We start from the raw sequence: 24000 nt of genomic DNA, 5'->3' as shown, positions 1-24000 counted from the left end.
GAATACTACAGAATTGTTTCACTAGGACAGGGCCTGAATATTCTTATAATAACATTAATATGGTTATAGTTCTCACTTTTCCCAATTTTAACTTCAGAAGCTGTCCATGCGTTCTTTACAAGACTAAATCTTTAGTGTAAACTGTAAATTTAAAGTTATCAATGTCTAGTAATCTACTGACTGAGTCATAACTCGGGGTTACCGGCAACCTGTAAATAAATTAAAAATTTAATTTCAATAAAAGCAAAGCACAAAATTAAAATTAAATCCTAAAATTAGAATTTCAAATTTTTAAATCTCAATATTCATTTTTAGATGGTAAGTAAGATTTTTTATTATTTGCGACCCCCACCCCTACATACAATGAAAAAAATTTACTTGGTATCAAATCGAAGAGTGAAAAATTTTGAAATATTTTATTTTTAAAATTTCAACAATTTATATTTGAAATAAACTTATGGTCTACGAAACTCAAACAGAAATACTTTAAATGTTGGTAACCCTGCCGAACTGAGACAGCTATAAACAGCTGATCTAAACCCCCTCTTCGCACATTCCGGACTTTCACCTCACTATCTATCTTTCTATCTAATGTCTATCTATCTATCTCATTTCATTTATAAGGAGTTTCCGAAAAACTATAGGGGCGTATAAAATCGTTCACTAGGACAGACCCAATTTTTTTAATATTTAAAAAATTGTATGCATTTTGGATTTTTTTGTAGCTGAAAATGTTAAGTTAATTCTTCATTTCTAACTTAAAGAACAACAGAGAAACTTTGTTTTTTCACTCCTGTTAATAGTCAATGATTTTTATCAACAATCTTGGAGCTAAAAGTAACAATGGAGATTAAATATAGAATTGCAACTCTACAGCCTAGATACATACTCATGTACTCCAGCTTGCAGGTGCAGTGTAGTTTTATAAAATTCGATATTTGGAATACCGATTTATCTTCATGACTAGCCAGACGGCTAAATCAAATGGGCTGAATTTTAGTGAAGAAACTCAAGAATACATTATAAGTAATAAAAATTCCACGGGCAACGCCTGGCACTTCAGCTAGTTCGTAATAAAAAGAAAGATTACAAAACGGCGGTGCAATGAATAAAGTAAATTAAATCCAAATAAAAAAAACAAGAAATGGTCTTTAAATTATACTACCTTCGTGGCTTGGCATTAAAAAATAATTGTTTTACTTTGCTATCCCTGATAGCGCCCATCCAATTAGGATAAATGTGCATTCTGAACAGATTTTTATTTCGGACTTCTGTCATGGTGGCTCTGGTCCACGTATACAATCTACTTAGTGCACTGAATGAACAGCAAACTAATTTTTTTATGTTCTTCACTATTGGGTTTAAAATTTGAAAAGTGTGAAAGCTTTGAGTTCTAGGGGGGGGCTACCCCCCCTTTACAGGTCTATGGGGCACTACCCCCCTTGCCCCCCCCCTGTATACGCCTTTGTTTTGACTCAGGGCCTTAAATTTACCGTGATCCCCTTAAAATTAAATTGAATTCGTTTATTTTCTATTTGTTGCCTCAAATGTTGATTTAGTGTTGTTGCTTTCTCTGTTAATATCTTTCTAATCAAATATTAATAAATTTTATATCTCCTAGATACTGTCCACAACAATCAGGGGTAATATTTACTAAATATTTTACAAGAAAACTATTTTAAAAATGGAAAATAAAATTTTCAATTTCTTCAAAGATTTTATTTTTTTTTTACTTTTAATATATTAAGGTTTGGGTCGGTTGCTGCAGTCACAAACAAACAGACAATGATCCTGCTTAATATTTCTTTTATACATGTTTATCAGCAAAATATATTTTGTTTTCTTGTTGTTTTAATAAAAAATTAGAACGTTAGTATTTTAAACAATGCATTTAATTTTTAGATTTTCAAATAGTTTGAATTAAAAGATAGAAAAATTCTATTTCTGGTTAAATTAAAGTAAATTGCACGTTACATTGTTCTTAATCAGAACTCCTTATAGTCTCCTCTTATCAAAGAGCTATATTCAACCGGATAATTTTGCCTTCCACATAATTGGGCGTAAAATCAAAACTAGAGGAGCTACGAGGTCACAAAGTCGTACCAGTAAATTTACGTCCAGTTAGCAGTGATTTATATGAGATTGTATTTCTAAGAAAACAAAAAAAAGGATTATTGATAAGTTTGCATGCTGTATCGAGGGGAAGAAGGCCAGCCATAACAATTTCTAGTCCGAGCCACATTCTCCTTCTTTCTCGTCCGAGCCACCTCGAAATCCTCGTCCGTCGAATATTATCTTTTTAAAGTGTTCAAATCTCCAAGATAAAACATTTTTTTTAAGAATTGGGTCACCTTAGAGCATAAACGAAATATTAAATTTTTGTAAATCGAAAAAAATACTTTCAGTAGAATTAAAGTTTTTGAGTGCAATGTCCTGAAAAATATTCACCTTTTTTACGCGTATTTTCAGATAACCTAAGTGTAGAATACCGCAAATAATTCCAAGTTTATAGAACTTTAATCTTTTTTTTGTTAATTTTAGCGAATACTACAGAATTGTTTCAGGTGGTTCCATGGGGAAAAATGATTGACAGATGTATGCCAAATATTTTGCTATTCATTTTGTATCACGAAGGTTAGCCATTACGGAGGCAGAAGAGATTTAAGTTTCACTTAAATAAAGTTTGACATTATTCTCACCGTCTCACGGCTTTGAAGCAACATGATGTAACCATTGCAATACTGTCCATATTTAATGCCCTAACGTTGCCTGATTTTTAAAAGATAGCTTTATCTTCAAGAATTAGAAACTAAAAAAAACACATAATAAGCGAAGGACGAGGATTTCGAGGTGGCTCGGACGATAAATTGTTGTGGCTGGCCTTCCTCCCCTCCTGTAACTGTCGGTGTAAAAAAAATCAAAAAATCAAAAATGTTTTTAAATTGAATTTTACGAAGAAGGGAATCGCGCTTTAAAATATTTATATTTTTCATAACTCTGGACTAACCAATTTAAATTCAATCTGTAACTCTGGACTAACCAATTTAAATTCAATCTGTAACTCTGGACTAACCAATTTAAATTCAATTTGAATTCAATCACATTTAATTTAATAATCTTGAAACTTTACGAATTAGATATTTTCAAAAATCAAACCAAATTATGAAAAATTACGATTAGAAACAAAACAATTTAAGATAAAAATCAATGCGAATCCTGTTAATTATAACTTTTCAAGGCTGTCTGTAAACCCAGCGTTGCCTGACTTTATAAAAGTCAACTCACATAATTTACAATTTTTATTCCAACATTCCCGGGGTTTAACCGAGTTCCTTAATCAAAATAAGAGAGAAATATGTAAGTGAAAGAGTTCCTGTATTATGAATATAATCGGACATATTTTAGATATCAGATTGTAGAGAATGCCTGGATTAGGAATAATAATTATTTTTCTAAACCTTGGTTTAAGCTTAGGTCTACAGTGCTATACATGTGAAGGGAAAAGTGGTCTTTGTATGGTGAGTAAGGTTTCCAATCGGAATTCCGTTGCGCGGAATTACGCAGAATTACGCAGAACTGCTTAAAATTGCGTGCCAGTAAAATCCACGTAAGCGTGTGCATGTTGATTTATTGATATTTTAAGTGTTTTATGACTCAAGTCTTTGTCACAAACTCTGATTTTTTAATCCATATAGATCTTTGCAACCCAATGTCTCTTTATAGACCTTAGCTATTTCAAATTATGAATTTTTTACATCAAATAATCTAATATTGAAATATAAAAGGTTTATACCATCAGGTTTCAAAGATATAGGAATTATAAATTTTATATTTTCCACCATGACTCAATTTCTTTGTGTGGGTTTTCTGTAAGGTTTAAGTAATGTTTAACTTGTTAAAAAACTCTTTGAAAACTAACGAAAATTCTGTCAAGGAAAGATATCGTTTCGTTAATTTTTCTTTCTGATAAGAATTCTATCTACAGGGTGGAATAATTAAAACATAATCGTTGAGAGAAATCTGAAATGTCGTCTTTGTAGGGCTGGGCAAAGTTCCGTTAATAAAACGGAGGATTTCGATATTAACGGAAGAGTCCGTTAACGAACGGCAAAAACCGTTAATTTCTAAATCGTTAATGTAACGGATTAGCCCTTTTTGAAAAAAAAATTATCGTTGAAACGTTAACAAAAAAGCTAAAAGCGGTAAATTTCGTCATTTTCTTATTAAAATTGCAAAAAAAAAATTTCTTACAAAATTTAAAAATTCGATTTTTGATGTGTTTAAATGCAGTGTTTATAAACCGTTAACGAATTTTTTTCGCCATTAGCGCCGTTAATTTTTTAATAATGGTACCATTAACGGCTAGAGCCGTTAACGATTGTTGAAAATTTTCCGTTAACGTCGATAATAAAATTGAGATCATCAACCAACGGTATTAAAAAATAACGGAAAATCAAACGTTCAAATGTTAACTTTAAAATTAACGGCTAACTGATTTTTTTTTTAACGGTCTGAACTAACCGTTAACGAAACGGCTAGAAAAAAAAGGGAACGTACCCAGCCCTACACGGTCTTTGATCTTTAAAAAACTGTTTGACATTCATTTGTCAACCTACTATTACAGATTTGAAGCAAAATTATCACAAAATTCCCCTAGTCATGGCATTTTCAAAATGTGGTTTGTCTATTTTTGGTTTAATATTACCAGAGACATTAAGAATTTTGTGTATATTTCATTTATCAAATAAAACCAAAGTTGTCAACATCTTTGCATAAAGAAAATAAGAAACCTCCAACTATGAATATTTTGTGCATATTAACTTCCAGATGGTTTCTAACCTGATAGGTTTTCTATCTTTATTGTCAAATTCTGAAACTAAACTTACAAACAATTAAACTTTAATGAACTTCTGAACTCAATTAACAATTCTTTACTTCTCTTTTAATTTTACTTAGAAGTTTCCAATATTTTGGAAAATATTGAGAAATGATGATGCTTCTTTCTTATCACGCAATTATTTTTAAAATTCAAATTAAACTTAAATTTAACAATGTTTACTTATTCTAAGTTTCTACCAAGTTATTAAATCTGTTTAGGCTAATTCTATCACTATTTTAGGAGGCAGCTGACCCCGGTAATATCGTTACTTGTCCTAATATTTACAGCCTGTTGGAGGATTCGGTTAAAGTCGCATACGATTACAGGTAAATCATAGATTTATTCATTCACAGATTCAGGTAAATCATAGATTTATTAATTCACAGATTAGTGGTAAATCATAGATTTATTAATTCACAGATTAGTGGTAAATCATTGATTTATTCAGTTGGCAAACAAGGTGTCCAATAATTGAAAGCATTTCTTTAGATTTCTTTAGATTAGGAGAGTCCGTGATCCTTGATCAGTGCTGAAAGTTTCCTTTGGTAAATTTGTGCTCTTTTTGCCGGCAACTAGCAATTGAAAATGGCTGCCAAAGCCGATACTAGCGCCTTCTGATCCCCTAGCGGTTGGTTGAATTTGCAAGGCGCCAAATTCAAATATCTTAAAGATAAAGTTCATATTATCAAATCTCTAAAATTAATTCAAGAGATTGAAAAATTTGTTAATAAAAAACGTATTTTTCAGGTGGAAAGCACTACCCGCCTTGAAGACGAAAAACAATCTGGTTTCGTTGATAGTTGGTGAGTCATTAAATAAATACAGTGAAAACCAGAAAACTCTGAAATAGGAAGACGACTTTTAGAATCACGTTATAACCTTTTAAAGTACAATGGCCATGAGACACAGCAATTGTGCGTTGTAAATAGACTTACATAACTAAATAAATTGTTTAATAAGTGTCTAGTAAAGCTATTTGTAACAACATGAAATTTAGTTCGATATTGCTATGATGTCGTTTTCCTATTCCATTGTTGTCTGGCTATCACTGTAGTTATAGTGAGTTATATTGAATATAAAGCTAGAGTGTTGTTAAATATTATAGTTGGTGAGCTAATGAATAGATAGTTGGTGAGTTATTAGATAGATAGTTGGAAAGTTATTGAAAAGATAGTTGGGGAGTTATTGAATTTATAGTTGGTGAGTTATTGAATAGATAGTTGGTGAGCTATTGAATAGATAGCTGGTGAGTTATTGAATAGATAGTTGGTAAGTTATTGAAAAGATAGTTGGGGAGTTATTGTATATATAGTTGGTGAGTTATTGAATAGATAGTTGGTGATTTATTGAAGAGATAGTTGGTGAGTTATTGAATAGATAGTTGCTGAGTTATTAAATAGATAGTTGGTGCGTTATTGAATAGATAGTTAGTGAGTTATTGAATAAATAGTTGGTGAGTTATTGAATAGATAGTTGGCGAGTTATTGAATAGATAGTTGGTGAGTTATTGAATATATAGTTGGTGATTTATTGAATAGATAGTTGGGGAGTTATTGAATAGATAGTTGGTGAGTTATTGAATAGATAGTTGGTGAGTTATTGAATAGATAGTTGGTGAGCTATTGAATAGATAGCTGGTGAGTTTATAGGTAGTTGGTGAGTAATTGAATAGATAGTTGGTGAGTATATATTGAAAAGATAGTTGGTGAGTTATTGAAAAGATAGTTGGTGAGTTATTGAATATATAGTTAGTGAGTTATTGAACAGATAATTGGTGAGTTATTGAACATAAAGTTGGTGAGTTGTTGAACATATAGTTGGTTAGTTATTGAATAGATAGTTGGTTAGTTATTTTATAGTTAGTTGGTGAGTTATTGAATATCTAGTTGGTGAGTTATTGAATATATAGTTGGTGAGGTATTGAATAGGTAGTTGGTGAGTTATTGAATAGATAGTTGGTGAGTTATTGAATATATAGTTGGTGAGTATATATTGTACAAATAGTTGGTGAGTTATTGAATATATATTTGGTGAGTATATATTGAAAAGATAGTTGGTGAGTTATTGAATAGATACCCGCATAGAACAAGCGACGCTGTTTTAGAGTCTGAAAACGACCCGCACGACCACAAAAACGGGCGCCGGCCCGACTCTGTTTTAGTACTAATAAGAGAGTCGTTTTTAGACCGAAAAGACCCTGAATCCGTCTCTCCTCAAAACGGATGGGTGTCGGGTTTCTGTCACGGCAGGGGGCCATTATCTCGCTCAATATTTATTTTGAGTTATTTAATAGATAGTTGGTGAGTTATTGAATATATAGTTGGTGAGGTATTTAATAGGTAGTTGGTGAGATATTGAATAGATAATTGGTGAATTATTGAATATATAGTTGGTGAATTATTGAATATATAGTTAGTGAGTTATTAAACAGATAGTTGGTGAATTATTGAATATATAGTTGGTGATTTATTGAATATAAAATACGAATTTCACGCCTTTCATTAAGCTTTTAAGACATGTTTTGTATATTTCAAGCTGTAACTATAATGCTACATTGAAATGTCTAAATTATCAAAGTTTTAAAACACAAGGTATAAATTTAACTAAAGCAGTATATTTTGATGAAAATATTGCATATATTTTAAAGTTCTTTTAATTCATTTTTATTTTATTGTACATACACTGCAATATTAAAGATTTCTACAGAACAAGTTAAACAAATTTGACATCTTTCCAGACGATTTTCCATTAAGTAGTAGTAAGTAAGTAATGATTTATTTGTCAGTAAAGATTCAAAGGTGTTGGTGCAATGTGAGAAAGAGCCACCTTGAATTTTGTGGACAATCCCTTTAGAAATTTTTATTTCAGGTTTGTTTAACTCATCACTCCCACAATCTTACTTTGAAGTACCTTTACGGTAAAATGATATTAATTAGATACATGTATATTTGTTTTCTGTAAGTTGCATGCAAGTGTAAGTTGAGATTTCAAGAACGGCCATTTTCGTTTATTTATAACTTCAAATTAACGGGGTTTGCCGTTCGTTAATGGACTCATCCGTTAATCTCTAAATTTTGCCGTTCGTTGCCCAGCCGAAGTGACCAGTCATGTTTGATGGGTTTCTTTTAATCGGACTCCTCAACCTTTATCCTGCCCACACTTGTAAATTTTCTGTAAAAAATCTGTTCGATAATAGAACGATTCCGTTTAAAGTGTTCAGTAAGTAGTTCTGCAGAATTCTCTAAATTTGGACCTAAACCATATTAACTAAAATAGTTTCCATTTAATAAACTCAAACTCTAATTTTCTAAATCCTACATCTTATGAACCTTTGACTTTTCATATTGCAGAATTGACTTTTACAGATGACCACTAACCATTTATAATTTGAAATGTCAAATATCTACGCTACGAGGTTGCTAAGATATATGGATAAAACAATTATTGTTTGAGGCAAGTTTACATTGTATTTGTTGTAAAGAGCTAAAGGAAGCCTGATCAACTCAACCACCACCTCCCTCCAACTCCTCGAGATGGTCATGGATATCCTGAACACCATGGTTAAAGGGAAAATCTACGACTTTAATATTTTACGAAAAGTTAAAAAATAATCTTTGTAAATCTATCATTTATTTTTATTTACTAAACTTTCAAGATTAAAACAAACTCAGACATTTTAAATCGGAAATTGTCCCTTTAAAAGATGAACCCGAAAACGCCTGTATTTACTTCACTAGACTAGGTAAGACAATATTCAGCTAAACAATTTAAAACATTGTTATTTTAATTTAGTTTTTTTGCTGTTTAAATTCCACCAAGTATTTTTCATATTTTTGTTCGTTATTCAATGCCCGTAGAAGAATCAAGAAGCGGATGAAAATCACAGGAAATATGAACTGTTTTAGTTTAGTGAAAAGGAAAACAATTCTTCAACACTCCCTTTAATAACGAATACATCAAAAGAATTCATCAATTGTCGTATTCTTCACTTTCTGATAATGGAATGTTGGAGATATTTAGTTTTTTAATTTAATTATTATATGGAACTCTTTAAAACTGTTCCCGCAGATTCATGGCTATTTATTTATTTTCGCAAATACTGAAATTTACGTAATATAGTATAAAACTCAATACTCATCGTAAAATTGTCAAGACGACATTTAATAAATTCTTCCAATGTATTCGTTAGTAAGGGTTTCACTGTACATTTTTATATTTGAGAGAATTATTTAGTTTCAAGGGTTTTTCTAGTTTTATTGTTTTTTATTAAAAGCCTCTTCGATGTATTTAATTAACTTTAATCATCTAAATCTCAAAAGTTTTGGAATTTCCAAAATTTAAAAAAAGTTGAACTGTTTGCAACATGCTAAATATTAATTATATGCTCTAACATAATTTCATGACTTCCCCTGGAAAGTGTATAAAGAAATAGTAAAAATAAAAAGTTCAGGGGACGAAAGTTCCAAACCGTACAGATGGTCCAAACCTGATATGTTATGTTTTACTTCTTTTTTATATCATTTCTATTTCCACAAAACAGTATTTTTTTTTCATCAACAAACAAAAATTATATTTTTTTAGGGACTTTTGACATAATTTCAAGTGACCCTTCATTTAAAGAGATACATATACCTGATTTAGATCCGTTATTCTGGCAAAAATATTGCAGATATTCTTGTATTTTCATTTATTAAATTAATTATTAAATTATTAAATTAATAATTTTCATTTTCAGGATTGGATAAAATCTTCCTTATTTGTCCAAAGGTTGCTTTTTCGAAAAATTCTTTGAGAATTTTTCCAATTACTTTTAATGACACTTGGGTACACTAGACGGGGCTGTACGAGTAGACACTAGACACTACACCAGACAATCCTTGTGTTGGTTCGGATCATGCAATCAAGTATATTTAGCCAGTATAGCCAAGGCTTTGCGACACTTCAAAGTTGACCCAATCATTAAAAATTGGTTCAAGGTGTCATTGCAGATTGGATCTATTTATGTTAGTCAGAAAAAGGTTTTGAAAAAATAAGAAAATGAGGACTCGCAACTGCATACGCAATATATCGTAGTGTAGTCATATTGCGAACGCAATAAATTCTCATTTTCCGTGGCAATATCGAAACTGTGTTTATCAGGTTTTTTTCAGTGTACAGTGAATTGTAAATGGAGGGTCACTTAAAATTACTTGAATAGTCCCTTTCAGGAATAACCTTCCTTGTTTTAGGTCGAGATAAACTCCCCCAATATTATAGAAAATGTGTTTACACAAACAAATTGGCGCTCTCGGATTGGTGAGTTTTTTTCGTCTGAATATTAAGATGTACATTACTAAAGAGTGAAGAGTGGGTGGGGGGGGGGGGGGTTCACGTCAAACTTAAGATAATTTCACTTTAAAGGAAATAAATCTTAGAATTAAACTCTGATTTTCTAATTATTACATCTTTGCAACCCAATAACTTATACGTTAGAAGTTTCAAACTCTAAATTCTGTATTGATCAAATGATCTAAGTTTGAAAATGATCATCAGCTTGCAAAAACGTAGCTATTAGAAAATTTTTAAAAAAGATCATGAAAAAATAAAAAAAGTTATGAATTGGTCTTTTGAGATGAAAATGCGCAAATTTGTTCATGGAAACTTCGCAGAGCGAGTGGTTAATTTGCTTAATTATCCCAAGGGACGTTAAGATACGCCCCTCTGCTAAGGGAATCATGGGTCGGTAATGTTGATTAAAAGGTGGTAAAAAAGTTTTGAAGTTAAATTAAAATCAACATCTTGAAGAATGTTTTTTGAGTTAGAAAATTAAAATTTTGTTTTAGGTCCTGGGTTAAAGTTAATCTGACACAGCAAAGCAAAGGACTACCGTAATATTTTTTACGATTATTATTTTTATTATTATTATTATTATTATTATTGTAGTGAAAACTGTGGCGCCAGCTGTAAGAAAAGGTTTTGTGGAGAAAATACTTGCAACGATGATGGACTTTTTAGGTTTTTTGAAAAATTTTATTCTGACAAAAATGATAAAATTACTTTATTGTCGACTGCATTGCATTAATATTAAATAAGGTTTTGTACGAAACTTTAACTTTTTTGTATGTTTGAGATAACGGTTACTACTGGAATATTTAAGTAAATAGAACACGTACATGAATTTATGCAAAATCAAAGACGACTGTACAGAATTTATGCAAACCTTTTACATAAGGTTTTGATTCTCTGCACCTGGAAACTACTTTTTTTCGGTCCCAATTTATTTAGCGTTTAGCATTTATTGCACAAGGTCAAATTACACATTCCAATTGGTTTATTTCATAGTCTCATATTTTTTCCGTAACCCTGTATTTGTATTTGTTGTTATTCTATTTAATATAATTTCTTTTCTTAGATGTATAGAGTGTCAAGGACCTAATTATCTATGCTCTGAGGACTATCCAGGTAAAACATAGAGACGACCAATTGCAACTGAAAGACGACCTATTGCAACTGAAAGACTACCTATTGCTACTAAAGGACGACCTATTGCAACTAAAAGACGACCTATTGCAACTAAAAGACGACCTATTGCAACTAAAAGGCGACCTATTGAACTAAAAGACGACCTATTGGAACTGAAAGACGACCTATTGCAACTAAAAGACGACCTATTGGTTCATTCAGACGACCTTACAAGGATAAAAATATGATATAACTGAAGACCCAACAGTAACGTGAAAAAAACTTTGGTGGACCAATTTATCTATTTGTATACTTTGCTTGTCGGTCGAGTCAGCTGTATCGATCGGGCGCACGCTTTTTGTGTTACCTCACATGACCCAAAAGAAGGTTAATAGATGATCAGAACTTCCCAAATTTGCTTTAAATAATACTAGTTTTTTTCCAAATCCACGAGAAAAAAAAATCAGCGAAATAAGTTGTTGATGTTTGTTTGAAAATTTTAGAAGGGAAAATGCTGCGGCTAGAGCAGCAATTAATTCAAAATTGAAGATAACCGCGCCCTAGAAAACTAGTAACAGCAAAAAAAACTTTCTTTTTCTTATTTTATAATAACATGTACAAGGAAAACCAGAATGAGGACATTTTGTTTTTATAAATAAAAGGAAAGATTTTACCGAAAACAATTCATCAAATTAATGGTTCTCTTAAATAAGTGTTTAAAAGCACGACGAAAGTAAACTAATAGAGCATACTATATATTTTGAAATATGTCAAAATTCCCAGATATTTGTAGATCTTCTTGAAAGTCCAAAAATAATAAAACCATATCCATGTCTCATTGTATTTGTAGGTGTACCAACAGCATGTAAAGCAGATCAGGAATATTGCATAAATGAAATGTCAGGTATATTCAAATGTCGTCTTTCGAATATCTTTTATTCAATTTTAAGAGAATTTGTATCCTGAATTTTTACTCACAATTGCATGATCACGGGTATGATAGTTTCTTAGTTGTTCCGAGTTACATTTTAAACCGGCAAAGCAGGTTTCCTCATATATTTCGCGGATTTTCATGAAAAAAATCGTGCATTTTCATGGAATTTGAATTATAAATAGATTTATATACAGGGTGTCCCACGAAACATGACGGTTGGTAAATAGTTTTAAATGTCGTCTTCCTACACTGTACTAGATATTAAATGCTGTATACAGTTTATTTGGTTAAAAAATCTTTTGCGCAAATATATTTTATTTTGAAGTTAATTATAATATGACTCCTATAAAATATTTTTATAATTGTCTTTGGTATTAAACAACTTTAAAAACTGTCATGTTTCGTGAGTCATCCTGTATCCAACCTATTATATATTCCTATTCCAAAATCAGAGTTATTCCCCGCTTATCATTGAAGTACACTTTGACCCCTAGAAGTATAGAGTTTACGGACTGTACAATTCTTGGTGATTTTGCGTACATAAGCTATAGCAATGTTTATTTATTTATCTATGGTTTAAACAAACAAAAAAGGTAAAAATCTCTGCAAAAAAAACATATTGTCCCGCATAATAACACAAGGCGGTAGCATAAATAGATATAGATATACATTTGGCAAAATAGTGAACTACTCTAAAATAATTACTTAAAATCATGTATACAATTATTTAGATAATTTGATCATTGCAAAACCTTAAAATTGATTTTATTATACAGTGAAACCCCTAATAACGAATACATCAAAAGAATTCATCAAATGTCGTATTCTTCACTTTCTGATAATGGAATGTTGCAGATATTTAGTTTTTTAATTAAATGATTTTATGGAACTCTATATAAATGTTCCTGCATATTCATGGATATATATTTATTTATTTTCGCAAATACTGAAATTTACGAAATATAGTATAAAACTCAAATAGATTCTAGTACAATAGATGGCAACGTAGAATGTGTACACTCTCAGTACAGTTGTATTCTGTCGTCAAAAGTGTCAATTCAGTTTTTGTGTCCGACAAAATCATCAGTTATAGTGATAATTTTAGAATACGGTGCTTTTCTAAAAATAAAATAAGTGCAATTTTATGTGTTCTTTAGTTTCTGTTTTTACACTTTTTTGTTTAATCTTGGAAAACATGTCAACTAATGTGAGAAAATTTCGCTTTTCTTGTTATATTTGACACTTGTGACGTCGTGTATAATTGGTTAATTTCTCTGTTGCCACCTATTGTACTTGACAATCTATTTGATAAAACTCATTGGAAAAATTGTCAAGACGAAATTTAATAAATTCTTCCGATGTATTCGTTATTAAGGGTTTCACTGTAATAATAATAATAATGATAACAAAAATAAGAATAAAAATAACAATATAATGATAATAGTAGTAACAAAGATGACAATAATAATAATAAAAACAAGTAATAATAACACAAATAATAATGATACTAGGGGTATAGTTCTAACCGTAAGCTGTCTGTCCAATATGGTGGAATAGTTTATGATGAATAATAACAGTAATAATAATGATACTAGGGGGATAGTTCTAACCGTAAGCTGTCTGCCCGATATTGTGGAACAGTTTATGATGAATAATAACAGTAATAATAATGATACTAGTGGATAGTTCTAATCGTAAACTGTCTGCCCAATATTGTGGAACAGTTTAGGATGAATAATAACAGTAATAATAATGATACTAGGGGATAGTTCTAACCGTAAGCTGTCTGCCCGATATTGTGGAACAGTTTATGATGAATAATAAAGTTCTAATCGTAAACTGTTTGCTCTATATTGTGGAACAGTTTATGATGAATAATAACAGTAATAATAATGATACTAGGGGATAGTTCTAACCGTAAGCTGTCTGCCCGATATTGTGGAACAGTTTATGATGAATAATAACAGTAATAATAATGATACTAGGGGATAGTTCTAACCGTAAGCTGTCTGCCCGATATTGTGGAACAATTTATGATGAATAATAAAAGTAATAATAATGATACTAGGGGATAGTTCTAACCGTAAGCTGTCTGCCCGATATTGTGGAACAGTTTATGATGCTGATTCTGCTTGTGAAAGTGAAGGGACCAATATTGGTGTAGCTGCTAAGGGTCAGGTTAGTTGAACAGTAAAGAACCAGATAACTGTGGAATTGGAAGACGACATATATTCTATGTTGTTACTTTGCAAATAATTATACTATAGTAACTTAATAAAATCACTTATTAAGTGAAATGGGTCTGTTTTCACTGGACAATTGCCGTGTCTCATGTTAATTAATTAAAGTCTAAACTTGAGTCTAAAAGTCTTCTTCCTATTCCACAGTTTTATGGTTCTTATTGTATATAAATGGATTGTTTATAACTGTAGAAGACGACTGTTAGACATGATTAAGCTAGAAATAAGTAAATTTAATGGTGTTAGAAAGCAAATAGTTTTACTAATACCAATTATCAAATTACGCGAAATGGGTCTGGTAACACTGCACAATTTCCGTGTCTTATGTTAATTGGACTATTTAAATTCAAAACTTGTCAAGTCATGAATATGATTTTAAATGGATCAGTAAATATAAAACCAGCAAATTCATTAAATTATTTCATCTTTAATAAGATATACTATGGTGAACCTATATTTGATCTTCATCAACATCAAATACACATAATGATTAAAAATGATTATTGCTTTTTTTGACAATTTTAGTCCCATTATTTTAAGTATGATTTCAAATAGATGAACAATCCCTTTAATGGAGCTCCAGAAGGAGATTTTTAGTTGAAAGGTTTCAAAAATAAAATAATTAATAAAAGACCGAGGCTCAAAGAGTACAATAAAGGAATTATACAAACTGTTTTTTTTAAATAATCCAATAAAAAAGACATAATCTTTTAAAATATTTAGGTGACCTGTTGTAAGAACAGAGAGAAGGAGAATTGTAATGGTTCAAACTCAATCCAAACTTCATTCCTAACCATCATTCTTGCAATTCTAATATTTGTCAAATAAATCAAGAAAAAAACCTGAGGCCGAATTTAAAGAATTTGAGCGGCGTCTTAAATTTAAGCCGCGGCTCAATTATGGTTGGTTTCACTTAAAATTGTATTCAATGTTTCAAGATTTAAGCCGGCTCTCAATTGAAACCGGTTTTTGGCGGATTAAAGACGCAGCTCAAATTCATTAAATTCGGACACTGAATCAACTTTTTTGCCCAAAATGGGTTCAGCTTAACCAAAAGAGGTTTAATTTACATTTAAAGATTTTTTTGTGACCATTCATCACAATATTACAATTCTTATTGAAGGTATTGCAGGAAGGAATATCTAAGAGCGACTTATTTTTACATTTTTAAGGAATCTTAAAAATCAAATAGAAAAATTTTAAGACTAAAAATTAAACTGTATTTTTATAATTCTTGATAAAATTAAGAACTTTTTTCAACACTTAATTATTGTGAGCAGAGTAGTTAAATGACATGAAAATATATCTTAAGAAATCTTAATCTTATCCCATTGACAAAATGATATTTCATTGTATAATAATTAAAAATATATTATTTTATCCTAACCATATTTTTTTCAAATGCATTCTTTTATCTGATAGAGGAAAAGTAAATTTAATCCAAACCAAGGAAATTTTATCATCTCAAACTAGACTGAAAATATAAAAATAACTATTTTGAGGATTCTCCAGATGAAAGTATTTGATATGATATATAGTTAAGTGGACCAACCATAATATAACTTAAATTTGGAAATATATAAATATCATTATTTAAAATATAACAAATATATATTCATCATTTATATTTGTCTAAAGCAAAATTACATTAAACAATATAAAAGTTTACAATTTAGTACTATTTTCTCTGGATATCGTATTTTATATTTGACAGGGTTTGCCAAAAACAGGTGCAATACAAGGTTTTAGCATGAGTATAGCTTAGTTATTCAGAGGTTAATTGTTTTCAGAAATGGAGTCTCTTGGTCCCAGTCTATTTATTACCTTCTGAAATCTTGTAATCCCTATTCTAAGATAATGTGTCTTTCTAAAAATTTCTAAAACATGAAGCATGATTTTTGCTTCAAACCAGTGGAGAACCTTATCTTTATATGGAAGGCTGATCTCTACAATGAGGAGGATAATACAGTGGCTAGGATAGATCCAGGAGTAAGGATGGATGCTAAGCTGCTGTATTTGATCAAGGATATTTACTGAGAATGCACCATGATCACCCAATGTATATGTGTGAGCATGACGTAATAAGTCTTGGTAACACCTGCACTCAATGTGCACAGCTGGCTCGGGAAAGGATTCTGAGTGTTTATGAGAACAGTTTTCTCTTTAGTAGAGATGAATCAAATACTAGTCAATTTTACATTGTTATATTTACCCTGGAGTCAGGAGAAAGGAAACAAGATTATTTCTGGAACTATGGAAAATATGAGCTCATAGCAGCTATCCGTGTCATGGCTTTACAACCCATGGATCTACATCCTCTACAGCTTGCTAAGGATCCAACCACATACTGGCCAATTGTTCACTACTATGGGTCAGTGCAGCACTCTGCGTTGAAGGAAATCCTGGATGGAAAGACGGTTGACAGAATCTAAGAGAATATCCCGGAGTTTACTCCTCTGTCAGAGAGAATAAATATAGTTGATGAGGACCAGTTTGTGATCAAATGTGGAAACAACTCCTGTGTTCATCTGGACTGGGTGTTTAAGTTCAAGAATTGCTCCAGATGTAACCTGAGACGCTACTGTGGTCCACAAACTGCCAGAAGCAATTGACTGGAAACTACACAAGAAGGAATGCTTCCTCCGTCATATAATGAATAATATAAAAGAAGAGGTGGATTAGATGAAGAAGTTTGTTAGTCCTGGACACCTTGAAGTAGATGAAGTGCTGTTCTTAAACTTGATTGAGGATTATTTTCAAACAGCTTGAGGACAATTCTTCAATTAAATAAATTGTCTTCCCCAAACCTTGAAGATCATTCATATTTATATTATTTCTACCAAAAATATCATTATTTCTTTAGTATTTATAATACCGTGTCCCATTCAAACCATATTTTCATTTCTTATGCTTTTCAATCAAAATTTCATTTTATTTACACTTTTCTTTTGTGGATTTCTTGAAAATTTTAGATTCTTGTCAATTCTTATTATACTGTTAGACATTTTAATTGTTGTTTCTTTTTTGTTTGTTTTTTGAGACCAATTACATTGTTTAATATCTGTACATGTAAATTTCTGATATAAAGATGACGGTTTCTTCTTAGAACTAATGTAAAAATTTTGTTAGCAGTAGAAATATCTATTTGCCTGGGTGAGATATAAGTTTAATATTTAAACAAGAAAATATTTATTCTTGATAAATAGGAGGAGTTTAAGAAGTACCACTAAATAATTAGCTATAACTTTTATATTATTATGCCTTATGAAATTAATAAATTCTTTCAAGGCCCAATTATGGGGAGATGAGAGGCTTGCGGTCGTCATTCCAACCAAAGAGAATTACTATTTGTAAAAAATATCAACATGCATTTTTTTCAAAAAATTAATATTTTAAGTATTTCCTCTGGAAACTATAAATTCTGTTCATAACTATTTAATTTTACACCACAGGGAAAAGTAAAGACTCCCTGATAATAAAAATAATAAAGTCTCAAATCATATTATAAATATTAAAGGTCTACAACATCAGGTTGATAAGATATACTGATCAAAAAATTAGAATTTGTGGCACAGAATTTGTTCGCTTCTTAATTACTATTTTTTTCAAAGTTTTTAATCGCTCTCAAAGCAAATAAAACTGACGTTTCCATCCAATATTATACATATGCACTATGCATTGCAGACATCTATTGAATCTTTTCTTAAATAAACTCAATGCGAGCAGTTTTTTATTCAAATGTTTTTTATGTTTGAAAATCAACATTTTTTGTCAAGTAATTTTTATGACTTCTGCAAAAAAAAAAATTCTACAAATTATTTCCTTGATTAGCCTTACAGGGAATACTACTCTAGAAAACATAAAGAAAGAATATTGTTTATTTCCAATTCTTTAAATGGTTTAAATACTCCTTAGACAAGCCGCCCCCCCCCCTGATTTATGTGAAACGCGTTAATTAGATCGATCCCCACCACCACGATATACACTATACATCTAAACTAAACAGTTTGTTTTTAATCTTCATGACAGAAACAATCTCAAAGTATAATAATTTTCTTAATACATTCTTTAAAAAGTGAATATTTGCAAATTATCTTTTTTCCCATCTAATTGATCTAAGTTCGTTTCCCTTTTGTCCATTTGACAGCCCATTTTTTATTTTTTTAAATAAATAATCTTTTTTGTTTGTTTATTTTCTTGTGGTTTTTAACATCGATTTTGATGGTTAATATATCGTATAGAACTGACGAGATTCAACCTAGACCGAAATATATTTTCAATAAATTGTGGAACAGAGGTTTGGACCATCACATCACCGAATTTGGAATTCTAAAACTTACTAAAAAAGATGAGCATTGAATAGTTGTTTTTTACTTTTAATTATTTACTTAATTTCTAAACTATTATATTATTCTTATAAAATGCTTAATATTTGTGTAATTTTAATTGTCTCGCAAAATTGGAATTAATTAAAATATTTTGTTCTTCTTGTTTGCATCACGACAATTTATACACAAAGAGAATTGATTATACATTCTCTTTGTTTTTACAGACTTATTTTTCTAGAATTTTCTCAACAATTTAAGGAAAACATGCTAATTTATGTAAATTTTGTATATAAATAATATTAGATTCTCTAAAATGATTATCGTATCAAATTACAAATAAAAGAAAAAAATTAGAAAATATATTTTTGTTCTTTTGATCCTTTTGATCTGGAAGACGACAAATACAAACATTGAGAACTTCTAGAATTTTCTTAACAAGGCCATGGGTCAGTTGTTACAACACCATTGTAGATAAATGTATGGCCATTTTAAAACAGGGCTCTATATACTGCTAGATTAATATTTACAAATAGCCGTCACAAAGATGGCACAATGATCAAATATCAATTAGATATGAATTTTATAATTTTGAAAACTGTTTATTTCTCTACAATTTTGACTTGTGCATTATTAATACAGAAAAACAAATACAAATCATCAGAAATGAACACTGTTAAAGCGACAATATCTTCCACATCATTGATCCCTAAATGGTTTAAGGGGTAACTTTGTAATTTTTGCCTCTTATTCTAAATATTAATTCGCTTCACCTGTCTCTTGGGTTTCTTGATACAATACCAAGGGCGTAAGCAGGAAGGGTGGGGGGCAAGGTGGGGCAATGCCCCCTGAGAACTCAGAGCTATCACACTTTTCAAATCTGAAACTGAAGAGTGAAAAACATTAAAAAAAATAGCTTGCGTATTTTTTCTACTGGTTTTGTTTAATGAAGAGATAAAGTAGTACTTGCAAGGTAATTGGACTGTATGTATCTTTAAAATATCGAAGAAATCAAATGTTTTGAATTTATAGTTCAAATTTTGCCCCCCCCCCCTAGGAGCTAAGGGGGCTATTAATGTTTGGCGTCCCCTAGATTTATTGTAAAATAGAAAATGACAGATTTTCTTTTTGTTAATGGGTTTTCAAACCTAACCTTTCCCATGTGGTCCTGTGACCAGGAATAAGAAGTTTTTGTATGGATGGGGGGGGGGCACTTGAAGGATAAAAGGCGGTAACCGCCAAAAAAGTTCTCTGAAAAAAAGTTTTCGGAAATAAAGTCCTGTGAAAAATAAGTCCTTGAAAGAAAAAGTCTCTGGAAATAAAGTCCTACCATTTTAAACTTTATTTTAAAGGAATTTTTTCTGGTTCCAGTCTGATTTTCTGGTTCCAGTCGGATTTTCTGGTTCCAGTCTGATTTTATGCAAAAACGTCTCCAGAAAAAAATTCCTCCTTTAATTGAAATTGCCTTTGAAAAAAGGACCATCCAAAAAAAGGGACAATTTATATTAAAAATACCCCCTGGCTATATCCAAAAAAGGGACAATTTATACTAAAAATACCCCCTGGCTATATCCAAAAAAAGGGACAATTTATATTAAAAATACCCCCTGGCTATATCCAAAAAAAGGGACAATTTATATTAAAAATACCCCCTGGCTATATCCAAAATGCAGATGCATAGAAAAAAAGAGGCCTTTTAAAAACACGTTTCTGTCATTTTTACAAGACTTAGTACTTTTTTTGGTGTTTTTTCTTCGTATATATTTTCTTCAATGCTTTAATTCCTGTGAGTTTTTTGGAAAAGAGGAATCTAAACTCAAGACTTTATTGCCAGTGACATTTTGTCCCAGGACAGAAAATTGGGACTTTTTAAACGAAGTTTTTATTTCTAGGTTTTTTTTCCAGAAACTTTTTTTCCGGTGACTTTCTTTCATAGATTCCACATGTCCAGATTTAGAAAATTTTTGGCAACTTTTCACTATATCGTTTGGAGGTTCGTTTTCACACATTCAAGTTTATTTGGTTTTTAAAGGGAGTGACCGGCAATGTATGGTGGTTGAGCTTAGTAGCAGTATTGTGGACAAATTTTTAGAATTCATATAGATATTAATATTAATAAAAATGTGTATCAATGAACATGAATAGTTGATAACCGACCTTAAATAGATCCAATATACTTGCTTTCTCAGTTTTAAAATATGGGTTACAATATCTTTTAAAACATGAAATTTAAACTTTCCTTTATTAAGGACACTCTTTTTCTTGACATAAAAATCAGAATATTTTTTCAAAAGAAAAGTTTCCAAACCTCATTTTTTGTAAATTCCTCACTATACGTTCCATTACTTTTAAAAACATTTAATAATTAAATAAAATTCAAAATACAGTCACTAAACCTTCTTAAATCGTGATAAAAAGTGTTTCTTTACTTGAGTTTTCAAGAAAAAATGTCTTTTTGTTGAACAAGTTGAAAAAATGTCTTTAAAAAGTTTCCCTATTAAAGTTGGTAAACAAGAATTCTTTAAGTTACACAAGTCAAACAATATAGTACACTTGAAGTATGCCTAGAGCCTGGAAGGGCCTCATTCAGGGATTATTATTGAGGGATTGAGGGTCTGGGGTTTTCTTTCAAATTTTTATTTATTTCTTTGCACCAGGGATACGTGAGTTACAGAGATCGATTATCAGCTAAAATATGCGATATTTTCCACAGCATTGTGTACAAGTACAGTACACGACCAATCAGCAAACATCTGTATTCAGAGATATTTAAGGATCTTTTGAAATGTGTAATATGTTCAACGAGTGGCAATTGAGATGGCACTCTAAAAACCTATCATAAAATCGTACAGCATGTCGGGCCGGGACAACTTAGGCCTTCGTAGCCCACCCTGTGTGTAAGGAGATAAGCAGTTGTAGTCTGTGATTTGCACAATATATCGAATATTTTCAATCGTTCATCATGTATTTTTGTTTGTACAAAGCGAAAAAGAATCTAAATCATAATTCCTTTCTAGTTTCAGTAATGGTTGGAATTCAAACAAATTAGCCATTTCGTTCATTTTCGAATTCGAAAAAACTTTGTTGAAAAGTGAAAATGGTTCGTAAGTGTCATATTAAAACATAGGATATCTGGATTCTCGTGATATTTAAAACTTGAAGCACTTATTGATAATATTTTGTGGCCCTGCCTTAAAATTCTAAGCTACAGGGTGTCCCACGAAACATGACAATAGCAAGACGATGAAGTCCAAACCTCCGCTTAAAGCCTGCCAGCCACAGTCTGGGACCGAAGGATCATGGGTCAAAATACTTTATAAAGATTTGTTTCTTGATGTTTGTAAATACATATACAGTCCCAATTTCTATTTTCACTTAACTCAAGGACTGGGCATCGTTTAATAAAAAACGAATGAAACTACGATAGTTTTCAGTTACTTAGCGAAAAATCGTCGTTTTCAGAAAAAAAGGAAAAAATTTGTACTTTTAAACTTTTGAAAAATGAAAAATTAAACAAAAACAAACAAAAAATCTAGAAAAATGAAAATTTACACAATATTTTCCTACAAAAAATCTATTTGATTATTAGACATAAATTGTTAACAAATGTGCGGTGGTTATTCACGATCGTCAAAAATAAAAGAATGATAGACCTGCGGTAACGAAACGGCGAAAAACTAGCACTTTATTATGTAATTTCCAATATTTTTTTTTCTACTTCAGTAACGAAACGAATGCAGTTCGTTGCTTAAAAAAATTTATACTTCGCATCCCAACACTTGACATCCTGATCCTGTATCATGATACATTTTGTAAGAAATATTTGCACATGAAAGCAAGTAGAAAGTCTGCAAATATATATTTGCCGATCCGCAAAATATAATCTGAAATTTGAGACGTGATCATTTTTCTTGATATAAATTAAATTCAGTGCACTTTTATCTTGTACTATTAAAACAAATATTTTCCGACTTTAGAGTAGAGACTATTTTTAACAAAAAGTACATCTTTAAATTTATTCTAACTTCCTGTGATTTACATAAAATCATATTAAAAATACAAAAACAAAAGTTTTGTTCTTCGGTTTAAAATGTAGTTTTATACAGTTTCATTTTAACTCTGATAAACTAAAAATCATAAATTTTTACAAAAAAATGAATATAAAGTTTTAAGTTCGATAGTAATTCTAAAATCAAATCAAAACAAAATAAACTTTTAGGATGTCTACTCTACACTTTCAATTCAAAATGACTGTACTAGAACAAACTTGGAAGATGGTTCCTGGACGTCTAGTTTTCTTGAAGTATCGTATTTTTCCTGATCTAAGATAACCGCTAGATATCGCGTGTATCCAGTGCTTATCTCACCCAGTCGACCCAAGCTGAGGGTGCCCCGAAAATATCATAAACATTTTCTTGTCATCAAGATTAATTAATTAAAACATTTATTCCATAAATTTGGAAAACTCAGTATTTATTGATAAGAGTGTTATATTTTTGTTACATGCTATATCTTTGACAGAGTATAAAAATCACGTGATATCGGGCACTGTAAGTAATAATCTCGAGAGGTGACATGCTATATCTTTGACAGAGTATAAAAATCACGTGATATCGGGCACTGTAAGTAATAATCTCGAGAGGTGTGGGTAAGAAAAACAACCAAAACTAATAGTTAATTTGAAATTGTCCAAAGCTAGGAATGTGCTTTTATTTGGGTCGTTTTTTGCCAGGGGGGATGATATAGTTCACTACCTGTGTGCTCAGTTAGCTGTACTGTACACTTACAACTGTTTACTAATATTGATATACTTTAGGTTAGGCCAGATTCAACTTATAATGAACAAATATGCAGTACGCTCTCGATATAGTTTATGACTTATCAAATTAATAAAGGATTAGTGTACATCATCACTCTATACACTATAACCTCGTTGTTTTTTGTCAATATTTTCTTTCAGGGTCAAAGTAATATAATAGAAGCAAACGTTTTTTTTAAATTTTTTATCATAAACATTTTCGCTTAGGATATGAATATTGCAAAGTTAATAACAACAAACTTTAACAATCACCACGTTTTTAGATTCGGCGGAAAGCCAAAATGTCGTGGTCTCTCAACCTGTTGACGCAAAAAGTAATGCCATACTGTTGAGGCATTTTTAATTAAATGAAGAAATACTTT

General features: G+C 30.8%; 1 protein-coding gene across 3 annotated transcripts in view; it reads left to right on the top strand.

Annotated features, from left to right (window-relative positions):
- Window positions 1-15383, top strand: part of LOC111698611 (uncharacterized) — an 18345-nt gene extending 2962 nt beyond the window's left edge. The window contains exons 1-14 of one of the 3 annotated variants that reach the window (XM_023468982.1): window positions 2612-2634; window positions 3406-3518; window positions 5120-5205; window positions 5627-5682; window positions 7748-7796; window positions 8361-8446; window positions 8583-8621; window positions 10108-10174; window positions 10702-10746; window positions 10802-10873; window positions 11271-11320; window positions 12171-12224; window positions 14323-14432; window positions 15218-15383. In XM_023468982.1, coding sequence (XP_023324750.1) covers window positions 3423-3518; window positions 5120-5205; window positions 5627-5682; window positions 7748-7796; window positions 8361-8446; window positions 8583-8621; window positions 10108-10174; window positions 10702-10746; window positions 10802-10873; window positions 11271-11320; window positions 12171-12224; window positions 14323-14432; window positions 15218-15322 — 915 coding nt within the window. In that variant the 5' untranslated portion in view covers window positions 2612-2634; window positions 3406-3422 and the 3' untranslated portion in view covers window positions 15323-15383. Of the gene's footprint in view, window positions 1-2611; window positions 2635-3405; window positions 3519-5119; window positions 5206-5626; window positions 5683-7747; window positions 7797-8360; window positions 8447-8582; window positions 8622-10107; window positions 10175-10701; window positions 10747-10801; window positions 10874-11270; window positions 11321-12170; window positions 12225-13850; window positions 13925-14322; window positions 14433-15217 lie in introns of those variants that run through there. The other 2 variants (XM_023468981.1, XM_023468983.1) reach the window with 2 other exon arrangements.
- The last annotated feature ends 8617 nt before the right edge of the window (window positions 15384-24000 follow it).

This window comes from Eurytemora carolleeae, unplaced genomic scaffold (assembly GCF_000591075.1).
Source record: "Eurytemora carolleeae unplaced genomic scaffold, Eaff_2.0 scaffold322, whole genome shotgun sequence".
In the NCBI taxonomy this organism is placed as follows: domain Eukaryota; kingdom Metazoa; phylum Arthropoda; class Copepoda; order Calanoida; family Temoridae; genus Eurytemora; species Eurytemora carolleeae.
This window is presented reverse-complemented; position numbering and strand designations above follow the sequence as displayed.